Source organism: Muscardinus avellanarius (genome assembly GCF_963383645.1).
Source record: "Muscardinus avellanarius genome assembly, chromosome: 19".
Taxonomy (NCBI): domain Eukaryota; kingdom Metazoa; phylum Chordata; class Mammalia; order Rodentia; family Gliridae; genus Muscardinus; species Muscardinus avellanarius.
In genome coordinates this window covers 21,529,553-21,543,120 of record NC_137805.1, presented here as the reverse complement: position 1 = coordinate 21,543,120, position 13,568 = coordinate 21,529,553, and the positions used below count along the sequence as shown (strand labels likewise).

At 51.4% G+C, this 13,568-nt stretch overlaps 1 protein-coding gene across 1 annotated transcript in view; it reads right to left on the bottom strand.

The window, feature by feature from the left end:
- Window positions 1-3,490: 3,490 nt before the first annotated feature.
- Window positions 3,491-13,568, bottom strand: part of DIDO1 (death inducer-obliterator 1) — a gene marked incomplete at both ends in the record, with an annotated part of 33,505 nt that continues 23,427 nt past the window's right edge. Inside the window, one exon of the mRNA XM_080716688.1 lies at window positions 3,491-6,705. Within this exon, the coding sequence (XP_080572814.1) occupies window positions 3,491-6,705 (3,215 nt within the window). The remainder of the gene's footprint in view (window positions 6,706-13,568) is intronic.

Genomic DNA, 13,568 nt, shown 5'->3' with positions numbered 1-13,568 from the left:
AACAGGGCTGGTGGTGTAACTCAGATAAAATGTCCCTGGGTTCGAAATGTCCCTGGTATCAAAAAAAGTCACAATAAACAAAATAAGTTTAAACTTTTATTAAAAGTATAAGGAATACACCCTAAAATAATAAAACCAGGCATGGTGACACACACCTATAATTATTAAAGAAAAAAAAAAGTTGCCGGGCGTGGTAATCCCCCGTGGTGGCGCACGCTTGTAATCCCGCGCTTGGGAGGCGGAGACGGGAGGATCACGCAGGTTCGAAGCTAACTGCGCTGGTTTAAGAGACCCTGTTTCCAAAAATAAAAAAGTATAAAATAGGTCTGGGAGTGTAGCCCAGAGGTAGTAGGGCTTCCAGGAACCCCAGTACCAACAAAACAAAACAAAAGAAAAAAAAAAAGTTAAGTGTGATGGTGCACACTAGTAATCCCAGTACTTGGTTGGGAGGCTGAGACAGGAGGTTCACAGGTTTGCAGCCAGCCTCAGCTACTGAGTCAGAACCTCTGCTACTTAGTGAGACCCTGTTTCAAAATAAAGAATAAAAAATAGGGCTGGGGTATATATAGCTTGGAGGTAGAATACTCCTGGATTCAGTCCTCAGTTCCAGAAAAAAAAAAAATTAAAATAGGGTTTGGGGTGTAGTTCAGAAGTAGAAGGCTTCTGGCCTCCATCCCCAGTACCAACATTTTATATACTCTCCAGGCACAGCAATGCAGACCTGTAATCCCAGTGATTTGGGAGATTACGGCAGGAAGATCAGCATTTGGAGGCCAAGGAGGGAAATTTGGAGAGACCCTGCTTCAAAATAAAGACAGAAAGGCTGGGGTGTGGCTCAGAGACAGAATGTCCCTGAGCTCAGCCTGGCATAGTGCTGCACGCCTGTAATCACAGTACTTGGGAGTCTGAGACAGGAGGATTACAGGTTTGAGGACAGCCTCAGCAAGTAGTAAGATTCTCAGTGACCTAGTGAGGCCGTTTCAAAACAAAAGATAAAATCGGGCTGGGGGATTAGCTTGTTGGTAGAGAACACTCCTGGGCTCAATCCCCAGTACCACAGGGGGGAAAAGGTGTCCCTGGACTCAATCCCCAGTATCAATCAATCAATCAATTGGGCATATTCCCCTGGGGAATTGCAGGGCAAAAAGGCTCACCTGTTTTGTAGGTGGGTGCTGTGCTGAGCAAGGCTGGGCAGCAGAATCTGGCTTCTCACTGTTTGGAGAACCCTCTGTAGCATGGTTTTCCCGGGGGGTGGGGTGTCCTGTGGTTGTCTTGGCATGCTTGGCATGTGGTCTTTCTAGTGCCAGGGCCACTGGAGGTGGGTTTGACGGCCCTGACAGTGGCCTCTAAGGGGCTGCTGGACACATACTGAGGCCTCCATTTCTGCACCAGCTTTCAGGTGAGCTCAGCTGGAAAGGTGGTACTGGTGCTGCCCAAGCCCTATCAGACACCCCACACCACCTCTGCTTGGGCAGGGAAGTTGGACACACCTGCTTGCTGGGCAGCTGCACTCTCCTGCACAGTGGATGGCATCGGGCGCGGCCGTGGAGGAGCCTAGGCCACCTCTGCCCAACAGTGGCCTCCTAACCAGCCTGGTAGTGGGGTGCATCTTCCTTTTCAGGTGGACCAGGGGCCGCGGCCTGGGTGTGGGGAGAGTCCTGCCAAGCGGAGCCTGCTCAGTCCTCCTGCTACAACCAGTGATGGTGAGGCTCCCGCGGTGGCTCAGGCGCCCTGCTGGGACAGTCCGTGGAGCTGCATGGAGCCCTCTGTGCGGTCACCAGCTAACACCAGCAACACTACCCTTTCAGGGCAGAGCTGATGACGACCCCCACGCCCGGCTGGCAGGCAGAGGGAGGATCTGGGATCTGCTGAAGGGGATCCCGTGGTCAATAGGATGGGCACCCCTGCGCATACCATGCAAACTGGGTGACGAGGCCGAGTGAAGGTCTGAGACAAGAACTCTCTATAGATGTTTATTCTACTTCAAGTAACAAAACCTGTGAAGTCCTGTGTTTTAATGTACAGTGATATAACACTCTGCAATACAAAATACAATTTACAGAAATTTCTATCAAGTAAACCTAAAGAAACACACTTGATTTTTACATTTGTGTATTTAAATTAGAAATTTTTTATATGTAAAAAAAACCCCTTCACATCATATTAGATGTTGGAACTTGACACTTACTCTGACCTTCTGACACACAAGTTTATAATACCAAACATCCCAAACAGCTAAGTTCTTGATGTTTGCTCAACTTAAAAATTTGTGCTATAAAGCGAAAAATCTGTAGTGATATACAATGGAATAAGACTCCAAAGAACACATTAAATCCTCTAATTTTATACCTGCAAAAGTGAGTTATGAAAATATAAAAGAATTATCAAAGTTTACTTGTACAGTCAAATAAGTTAGCCACGCCTTCTCCATTCACTTCAAAGTGCCTGAAAACACAGGGCAGGAAGCAGAACACCGTGCTCCAGTGAGAGGCCTGGCGCTTCGCTTGATGTCCACGAACTGATAATCACTTTTCTGCAGAATGTGTACAAGTACTGCTGCGTTCCAATGACAAGCTTTCAAACCGACACCTGGCACTCAGCAGCTGGGCACAAGCACATGTTCCAAGACCCTGAGATCCGGAGAGGTGCTCAGAGGGCAGAACTCAACACAATGTCCCTGACTGCGTGCACACTGGAGAGACCCACCCCTTTCCCCCTAACGTATACTTAATTGGTTTATTTTTTCTTTAGGTTGGTAAAATATAAAGTTTTCATTAAATTGTAATTTAACATGTAACAATTTCTGTACAACAGATGTTGGTTTAATTATTTTTTTAAAAAAAGCTGTATGGTGATATATAAAAATTGAGCAGAAGGAAGAAACATGTTTTTGTTTCAGGGTTGAAATTTGTAATTCAACTTTATGACGAAAGAAAGATGCATTTGCAAGTTTTGGGCGTCTCCACGTTCCAGGGCACTATGAAGACTGTCCTTCCCCAGCTGCAGCCTGGGCCACAGCTTGCCACCCAGGACAGCTGCCAAGGGCCTGTGGAACAGCTTCAGAAACACAGAAACAGATGCGATGCCAGCTAAGGTATGGCTCTAAGGTCCACTGAAATTCTCTTAAAATGTACAACAGTCACGTTATTGGAAAAGATAACTTTATAATCTGAAAAAGCAATATGCTTTTGTAAACAACTTTCCCATTTCTGTAATTTAAATGGAAATATTACGAGTTCTTTTTTACAAAAAAACATCAGAATTGTAAAGATGTGAAATTTTGTAAGAAACGATTATACACAAAATTACAGTACTTTTTGAAGTCCAGATATTCTATCCTACATCTAAGTTCATAGCCATTTCAAACACTTCGCTCAGTACATTTTATGAACTTGGCTTTTTCAAAGGCTCCTTGCCAGGCTGGGCTTGGTGTAGGAGTCTGGCCACGTGAAGTCCTCCTGCACCATCTGAGGCCCTGGGCGCAGGGCCCCTAGGCCTGAGCCGAAGCAGGGCCCGCGTCAGAGGCCCTGGCCGCCTCGGGCTTCATGTCCCGGGTGCTCTCTTTGCTCTTGCTGCGGTCCTTGCGGTCCCGGCCTCGTTCTCGCTCGCGGGCCCTCTCGCGGTCGCGGTCCCTGCTCCGGGACCTGTCTCGATCCCGCCTCCTGTCCCTGTCCCGGTTTCTGCTCCTCTCCCGGCTGCGGCCCCACTCCTGGGCCCGCTCGGCCTCCCACTCCTTGTCCCGGTTTGCACTCCGGTCCCTGCTCCTGTCCCAGTCGCGGCTGCAGTCCTTCTCCCTGTGCCTCTCCCAGTCCCTCTCCCGGCTCCAGTTCCTGCCGCGCTCTCGCTCTCGTCGCCGGTCCTCAAAGGCCCGGCCCTGCCGACCCTCCTGCACTTGGGCTTCAGGGTCATCCGGTGTTTTTTCTTTGGGTCCAGCTTCAAATCGCTCTCTCTGCCTCCCTTCAAAAGTCTGGTTCCTATACTCATGGCCTTTGCCCTCTCTGAAGTCGGAAGGTGCCCACTGTCCGTCGGCCTCAGGGCCCTGCGCAGATGCTGCGCTGGAGGGCAGGGCGGCAGCTGGGCCGGCCTCATCCCAGCGGTCCTTCCTGAGCTGTGGGGGGTGGCTCGGCAGCTCTAGCAGGGGCCTAGGGGGAGGCTTCATCCCTTGTGGGGAAGAGCCTTGGAAATGAAACCGGGAAGGTGCCTGCTCATTTTTTTCAGAGAAGGGAGCAGAGCCCCTTGGTCCCCCAAACGGCAGGGGTGCCGGTGCCCTCTGATTGGCAAACCTGGGTGGCGAGTTTACCCTCTGCTCCTCGAATTGTTGAGGCGGGATGCCCCGGGGACCAGGCATGAAACCTGGTACTTGACCTCTGGGTCCTTCAAATTGACTGGGATGGGGTCCCCGGGCAGCTTCAAACTGACTAGGATGGGGCCCTCGGGGGCCCGTAAAATGGCCAGGTGGCGGGCCCCTCTGACCTCCAAACTGGGTGGGAGGGGGGGCTCCTCGGGGCCCTTTCAGCTGAGTCAGCAGAGGCCGCCTCTGGCCTCCAAACTGGAAAGGTGGAGCAGCCCTGTTGCCCATGGACTGGGCCTGCTCTGGCCCTTCACACTGAGTGGGGGTGCCAGTTGTTTCAGCATATGGAGTGTCCTGGAATTCCCTTTTCTCCCCATGGAGAGCCTTGCGCTCTTCGAACTGAGCCGGTGCTCCTCCCCTGGGCCCCAGGTAAGCGGGTGAGGGGCCCCTGTTGTCCCCATAAGGAGGTGGCCCATGTTTCCCGGAGAATAATGGAGGGATGAGCCCCTTCTGGGCCCCAAACCTGACAGGTGGAGGGCCCCTTGGCCCGTCACTGTTAGGAACGACGTTCTCTTCTGGAAATGGAGAGATGGGCCCCCTGGGTCCTGGGAAGTTGGGGCCATGAAGTCCTGACATTCCAAAAGTGCGAAGTGCGGGTTCACGCTGGCCAGGGAACTGGGGCTGAGGGGCTCCTCCTTTTTGCCCTGGTGGTGGGAACAGGGCACTGCCTTCGCCAAGCCTGGACTGTGTCTCTCTGCTCCCCTCTGTGTCGGCTGCTGGGCTGTCACTGTTCCCAGCAAACTGGGCGTTTCTTGGGCCCTCATCCATGGAGATGAGTGGTTTTTCCTGAGATGTAAACAGTGGACCTGAGTAAGGCTCTCTTCCTGCAGGAGCAAAGCCCTGCAGGTCCTTCTGCAGAGGGAAGCTGGGCTGAAAGGCAGTGCTAGGGGGTGTGGGCAACAGCACTCTCCGGGGAGGTCTGCCTGTGCTATCTCCAGCTGCTGGGGGATGGACGCTCTCCAGGGGTGGCTGGACAGGATGCTCACACCTCTGGCTGTCCTGCTCAGTCATCAGCGCAGCTGTTTCCCCCACAGTCCATGGAGCGACCGCTAACTCCTTTGCTTCCTGGGCTGGCACAGGTAACTGGCCCGTCGCAGCCCCAAGGGCAGCCTCCCTTGCGGTGAGGCTGCCCTGTGGGACCCGTGTGCCACCTGCTGGAGGCCTGGGGAGAGGCTCGCCCTCGCTGCTCTCAGCAGCCAGCCGCCGGGCCTGCCGTGGGTCTCTGCTAGGCCTGGAGTCTGAGTTTTGGTTTGCCCCCAGTGCCCCCTGACTCTGGTCTGGGGCTTGCTGCTCCTGCGGGAACAGCTCCGCCTTGGCCAGAGATGACTTTGGAGGTGGCGACATCAATGCATCGGATACAGAGAAGTGTGCCATGGAGACCCCAACGGCAGCCCTCTGCTGCCGAAGGGCTTCTTCTTGCTCCTCTAGCTGCCTTTTCTGCTCCTCGATTTGCTTGTTTAATTCTTCTAGCATTTTCTGCTGTTCGACCAAAGAGGGTGTGGAGACGTCGGCAGCATACTCCACAGGCCTCTCCAAGGAGCTGCTCTTCACGTCTGCACACATTCTATTGGGCAGGTCGTCAATGGTCACCTTGGCTTCTTCTAAAATGGTCTCATCCTCGGGGTCATAGGCCACCTCTTCCCTCTCCACTGCCTCGGGAGCCTTTTCCACATCATGGCGCCCTGCGCCTTCAGCCAACGGGGTGCCAAAGGCGCGCTCTGGGTCGTACTCTTCTTCAGGGTCATAGGGCCTGTCGTCCTCCTCCTCCTCCAGAGCCTTATCTTTTGAGAACTGACCAAATTGCTGTACAATTGGGTCTAATAAAGGAGCTGCTGACATGCCATCTTCCCCCTTGGCTTTGAAGTCCTGCTGGGGAGCGGGCCCCGGTCCAGCAGACTCTTTGGCAGGGGGCTCAAAGGACTTCTTCTTCCCAAAGAGCGTCTGCAGGATGTGCTCCAGTGGGGACGCGGTCTTTGCAGCAGACGAAGCGACAGGGGAAGCGGCCCTGGTGACTGCTGCTGAGGCTGTGGGGGCCGGGGCGGCGCTGGCAGCTGCTGGCTTGAGGGATGGCAGCATTTTCAATACCGGGGGTTCAGGAAGAGGGGGTGGGGGTGGAGGAGACCCAGGGGGTGTGGTGCTGACAGCTACGTCTGCAGAGTAGAGCTGGTACTTGGGGGGCTTCTTGTCGACTTGTGGGGTTGTAGTTACTTTGGGATAGACTGAAGCATCCATTTCTTCTTGAAGTCGGGCCCGCTTCTCGTCTATCTTGTCTAACTCTCCAGCATTTGAAGGACGTTTCATTTTTTGACAGATGACTAACCCAAGGATTATATTTGGACGTGGTGACTCAAGACCTGAAAAACAAAATATTTGTAAAAACATTATATTCCAAATCCAGCTTTTCTCCTTCAGAGGTAAACTGTATCAAGGACTTTCATGAGGAATGTTTACTAGGTAAAGATTCTGTGGAAAAACCAAATCAAGAATTTGAGATGCAAACTGCAGAAGACTGGGTGGTCCTGCCCCTGGATGCACCAGTAGGCCTACCAGGCTGACAGCGGTCTGAAAGGGAGAGACCAACTAACCCTCGCGTCGCAAGGTACGAAGCGAGGTCCAACTCCAGCAAGTCCACCCAGCACCAGAACGCGGCTCCACGTCTTCAATGCTTTTACAGTGCTAAGTGGTGGCGCAGTGGAGGCGGGAGGCCACCTGCCACTTGCACACCCTCAGCCTGCAGGGCCCACATGCGCATGGAGGAGGTTTGGAGTTTTAGCTGTGCTTTTCTTTGCCCCCTTCAACGACTAAGCTAAGCACTACTAATGAATGTTTTATTAGGCGCCAGTTGAACTCCGTTGACAAGGACCAACGAAGCATAAGCCATCTCGTGGCTACACTTGTTTCTGGTTGTCAGAACTGCAAAGGGAAGATGAGCTGTGTGGAACGTCTAGATACTTTACATGTAGTGAGCAAGCACTCACACACGAAAGACTACCCATGCTCAAGTCTTGGTGAGCGCAGGGCACTGTGCTTAGACGAAGTGACAAGGCACCCAGCAAAATGCCTGCAAAGACCACGCCTCGGAGAAGTGCACGGGATGCGAGGGCAGTGGGTTTGTTTTGTGGTTTGGTGATTGAATTCAGAGGCATTCTACCTCCAGCCCCATTTTAGTTTTTATTTTGAAACAAGGTCTTCTAGGTTGATGAGTTTCACTTCTTGCTGAGGCTGTCCTTAAACATGTGATACTCTGGTCTCAGCCTCCCAAGCACCATTGGGATTACAGGTGTGTGCCACCATGCCTGGCAGGACACAGTATTTTTTTAAAAGAAAATTATTTCTTAAAAAAGAATTATTATCCGGGTGTGGTGGCGCATGCTTGTAATCCTGCACTCGGGAGGCTGAGATTGGAGGATCGCAGTTCACAGACAGCTTTAGGTACTTAGTGAGGCACTCTGCAACTTAGTGAGACCCTGTTTCAAAATAAAGAATAAAAAATAGGGCTGGGGGTGTAGCTCGGAGGTCAAATGCCCCTGGGTTCCATCCCCAAACCCACAAAAAAAAAAAAAAAGAAAAAGAAAAAAATTATTAGCCAGGCATGGTGGTGTATACTTGGAGGCTAAGACAGGATCATCACAGGTTTGCAGCCAACCTCAGCTAGTTACTGAGGCCCTTCACAACTTACGGAGACCCTGCTTTAAAATAAAGAATAAAAAATAGGGCTGGGGGTATAGCTCACAGGTAGAATGCCCCTAGGTTTAATCTCCAGTACCCCCCCAAAAAAAGAATTATTTCATTTGAGCCTATAATCCTAATAACTGGGAGGCTGAGACAGGATTAAAAGTTTGAGGACAACCTCAACAACTTAGTGAGACTCAAACCTAATAAGATTGTTTCAAAGCCAAAAGATAATTTTTAAAAAGGCTGGGGGGTGTAGCTTGGAAGTAGAATGCCCTTGGGTCCAACTCTGTACCATTAAAAACAAAATAAAAGAATTATTTCAAACATTCTAAATTATGGTAACTTAGATAAGAAATCTTATTTTCCAGTAATGCTGCCCCCATACTCAAACTAAGACTACTGAAAGAGGAATAAGTCTAAGTCACAAAAGAGTAACTTACGGTAAAGTGACAAAGGAAAGAATATTTGTTTCAAAAGCATAATTATATACTCAATTTTCAGATATTTTAGCATTACTATGGCACACAAAAAGGTATTGTTTTTTTTTTCTTACAATTACATCCAGTACTAAAGTTTTGTTTTGTTTTTGGTATTGGGGATCGAGCTCACAAGCTACACTCCTGGCCCTTCACTTATTTATTGCAAAACAGTGTAAGTTACTGTGTTGAACCTATAATCTTTCTGTCTTAGCTTCACAAGTACTGGGATTAGTGTCTTCCACCGCACCTTGCTTAAGTTAGAACTAAAGACTTTGTTTATGTGATCTTAAGGATTACTATAAATCACTCCAATAGTTGTTTTCGGATACTATTAGGTAGTTCTAAATGTGTTAACCTCCGTAAAGTTCAGGAAGGAACTTACTACTGACAGGCTGAGCATGAGAGCCGTGGCAGAGCACGAAGCCTGCCAGAGGCAGGTGACCTCGAGGCCTCGCCCGCTCCCTCTGCCATGGCTCAGAAGGGCCTCTCGCCTCTCAGGCTGGCGTGGAGGTCCTGGGTGAGGCCGTGATTGTAATGTAACCTCTCACTAGAAAAATGGTGTAGTGCATTAGAGGAACAGCGAGCCAGAGCAGGGGCAGAAATGGAAAGACAGAACATAGACTTGCTGCTTCCAACATACGTGACGGGCAGCCTATGAGGCTCAGTTTAGTGAGCATAAATCAAGGCTGCTTTAACTCAAGCTGGTGCTGCTTTCACTAAAATACTTACAACTTTCAGAATACTTCCAGCTTCTTGGTCTCAAGGTATGGTCAAACCAACTATCAAGATCTTTCTAGGTCAAATGTCTGTTGAAAATGACCCCAGGGCAGGTAGGGCGCTGAGCACTCATGGAACATTCCAGGCCTCAAGCTGAAGTTCTACGGGGCGCCTCTGTAAGCCAGGCTCTCTGGAACCTGATGCCAGGAGAGGCAGACACAAGATCGGCTGGATGTGGGGGTGGGAAGGCTAGGCAGCCTTGGCGTGGGGGAAGTCCAGGGTGCCACCTCGTGCTGACCACCCCTCACAGAGGGGCCATTACCACCTCACACCCAGAGCTCAACTTCTAATGGGCTAGTGTCAGGACCAAGTTTCAGGTCAATAAAGTGGTGAGGGAGGGGGGCTCACCACTCTTAAACCCATTAGACTGGCCCCTGCCCATGTGGGCTGCTCCCCTCCAACTACAATTCTTCCTTTTTTAATAAGGTAGCCCAGCCCTGCCAGGTTCTGCACTCACCCCTGCTGCCAGGGGCGCTATTAATACACCGGATCTGACAGCTGCTTACAAAGGCACCTGGCCACCCTGTGTGCACCTAACGGGGCAACTAGGCGCCACCTCGGTGGGCCTTGAATTTCCCAATAATCTTCCCGAAAATTCTAAACCCAAACCGGGTCATCCCAAGATGCAGACCCCTATTTTGAAACAGACATGACTGCCTGACTTATGTATTGATACTGCTATGGCCACATAAACAGACATGACCGCCTGGCTCATGTATTGATACTATGGCCACATGAACACACATTACCGCCTGGCTCATGTATTGATACTATGGCCACATGAACATTTGAAGTGTAACTGGCATTTTGGAAGCAGCTTCTATTTGTAGAAGAAAAAACGTATTCATCAGATGTTAGAAGCATCTTAATCAAGGAGGGGGCAGGTCCAGATTCAAACGAGGCTCCATGCTGCCGATAAGAGAGAGAATCTGGCAGGAAAATGCCCAATAAGGTTCCAAGGTCACACGTCCCTCCAGCTGCGCCCGACGTGGTAGAAGTGGAGCCTGTTTCTTGGGGCTCATCCCAAGCTTGCCCCAGTTGGTAGCTGCCACATTATGAATGACAACCCACTTGAGCGGGGTATGCGTCCTGAGCAGCAGCAGTCACACTGGCCAGGCCCCCGGCTGCCTACCCACCTCCCTCTTGAGGGCCGTCGCAGTTTGCTATTCATAAGTAGGTAAAAATAAGCAACAACGTGGTGGGATACTAAAGTGTCTGCTGAAATTAAAGATGCCACCCTCCACTTCCACAAGGGAGGAGGTGCTAAAGTACTAGAATGTGTGTGTGTGTGTGTGTGTGTGTGTGTGTGTGTGTGTGTGTGTATAAACACGAGCCCTGCAAGGTCTGATGCCTTGGGTTTTCCCAGAGCAAGGGTCTAGCTCCAGATGGAGTGGTTATTATACTGTGCACGTTCAAGAAAAGCTGCAGACACACAAAGAGGTGTCGTGACTGGAAAGGTGTGAGCCTGTTCATTTCTGGGGACAAGAGCAGAAACAAGACCTATATCCTGGTTGGTCAGCAACAGGGCCATGCCATGATGTGGCCACTTCTACAGACACCGCACAATAGCTGTGCGGCCTCGCCCACCCACTGTAGTGCCTGAAGTTATAGGAGGGCGCTCCGTTTTATTAAAAAACAAACAAACAAAAAACACCTGAAAGTCGACCCTGCTAACCCCACAGCCACCAAAATGAGTTATCCCTGAATCTACCTGGAACGTTCAACTACTCAGTATTTAAGATGAAAACCTTCTATGGTCTGAATTTGTAAAAACAAAAATTTTGTGCCTGCTGGAATAGAAATTGCGTGGAAGTTAATGATTCTTAAATAAGACTTGGTAAAGATGGGGTAAAATACTAGTGTACTTCCCCCAACCCATTGACCACACACACATGCACACACACACAAGCACACTCACAAAGCCCTCCCTCTTTTTGGTTCTGAATCTCTACGATCCATTCAAAGCCACCAGGCCCAGTGTGTGTTTCAAGTAAGAGCAGGGTGCCGTCCATCTTCTTCCAGGTGCCCAGGTGCAGGCGCCGCCCCATAGTAGCGGCAGCCACAAGCCCTTGATGTGCAACTGCCTGGCGGCCTGCGGGAGCCGCCTGAATTACCAGAGGCAGGGCACACTGGCTGACAGGAGGTCAAAGTGGGCAGGTGGCCAAGAGCTACCAGATAGTTCCCAGTCAAGCAAACAATGACCAGTTTCCATGAAACATTTTTTATTGGTTTAAAATGAGAAAGTAGTACATTCCATTTAACACTATATGTGACTGCTTACAGTTTCTGTGCGAAGCTACTGACACACACATGAAAACTGAAAAGTGCTTACCTGCCATTATTTCAAGCACAGGAGTTTCCAGCTCTTTGAGAAGCGGTTAAAAGTGAACACAAAACGAGAGTGGGGTGTCTAACACTCCTCCCAGCTTTTCTGAGTAGTCAAAGAGAAGGACCCTTCTCCTCAGGGAGCCAGGGAGTGGCTTGTGGGCCGGGGCTGCAGAGCCGGTCCTCACGGCAGGGCCAAACCCCGTCCCCTCAGATGCGGTAGCAGGCCCCGAAGGCGGCCAAGTGGACATCCTGGCTTTAGACCCAGCACTGTCAGGGCCATACAGACTTCTCCAGTCTTGCTCTTGTGGCTGAGGCCCTAGACCTAGACTCTGCAACCCCAGTCCCTCCCAACCACACCGTGTCGGTGGCTCTGGAGTCCAGCCCAGCTAACATCCATGTGGAGAGGACGTACAGCGTGTTGGAAGGACCCAGGCTTTCCCACGGTCCTCTGAAATAACACTGGTTATTGAACCTCACTGTCTGATAGAACAAGCCCACCCTGCATTTCTGCAGAAACAGCATTGAGATTCCCAGCCAAGTGTCCCAGGGAAAGCCAGCAGTCTCTGGCTGCTCTTTGAGCCCGCGTGCTCGGCAAAGGTCCCCACGGGGCAGCTCCACGAGATGCAGTGGGATGAGCACTATGTGCTGCCTGAGTGCAGGCTGACCTGGGTGTCCCATGAGGGCATGGCCTGAGCCCCTCCGGGCCTCAGCCTGCTTTCCCAGGTGAGGACCCCATGGCATTAGGGCACACATGGCCCTGAGCTGAGGTGGTGCCTGTGATTCTAGGAGGTGCTACACTGAGGCAGGTGGGTGAGTGAGTCACTGCCTGCCATGACCTGTCTACCTTCTCATGCCCTCCTGCGCAGGACCGTGTCTGCTCACGTCAGCTTCAGCGCTGAGAGCAGAACTCTGGGTGGGGCGGAGCCTGTGTTGGCCCCATCCCCACCACTTCCTGCTGTGTGACTGGGCGAGGCTCCACAGGAAGCGCAGGTACCTGGCTTGCCGTGCAGCAGGCGCTCAGATGGCCTGAGCTGTCCAAAGGCTTCGACAGACTAGACTCCAGACAGGGACACTGAGCCAGGAGAAAGGCTGCAGCCCAGCCTGCCACACAATACCACACACGAACACCACAGACCAGGATACACACGCACGCACCTGTGTCTAGAAAATGCTAAGTCAAGCCATCAGCATGTAAGGAAGGTCCAGCTATGAGCTTGCCTGGGCCCCGGTTACAGCTGCACCAGTGTGCAGACCATGTGCGCGTGCGCACACACACACACACACACAGGGCGTGTCAGTGGTGCAGGAGGACAAAGTACTATTATAGTCCTTAAACTAAAAATCCTTAGACGTTCACAGGCAATATTTGATCATGTTCCCAAACCCCTCCTTCCTATCTTAACAAAACATACTTGTTCTTTATTGAGGTCTCTGAGTGTCCCCTCAGGCGGCGTTGCATAGTGAGCAAGTGCGGTGTGCACTAGGCCGGTCACTGAGCGGCCGCTGGGTGCTCGAGGCCGTCACTTCAGCGCTGAGGCGAGCTCTCCTGCCCACCCGTGTCGTCTGGAAGCACTGTCCCGCACACGCACCATGGCTGGCTGCTGGGCTCCCACTGGAGGCTGCTCCTCTGCTGGCCTCCTCTGACCTCTTACTGCCATGCTGTGGGAGCCTCCGGGAACACCTGTGTTCAGTAGGGACGGCGGAGGGCCCTGTGCGCCCGACACCCACACCTACCCGGCTGTGCTCCTCACCCCTGCCGATCCCACTCCATCTGACACTGCCAAATTAGAGATGGGGTAGGGAGCGGAATGCAAAGGAAGATGAAATCTTCCTTAGGCAGAGGAGGCTCAAGATTCAACTTACATTTCTATAGTAGAATGTTCTTTTCTGCACAACTGGAAGGTGTTCATGGCAAGACAGGTCTGTATTACAGGGAGCGTATGTGGACACTAGCGCCT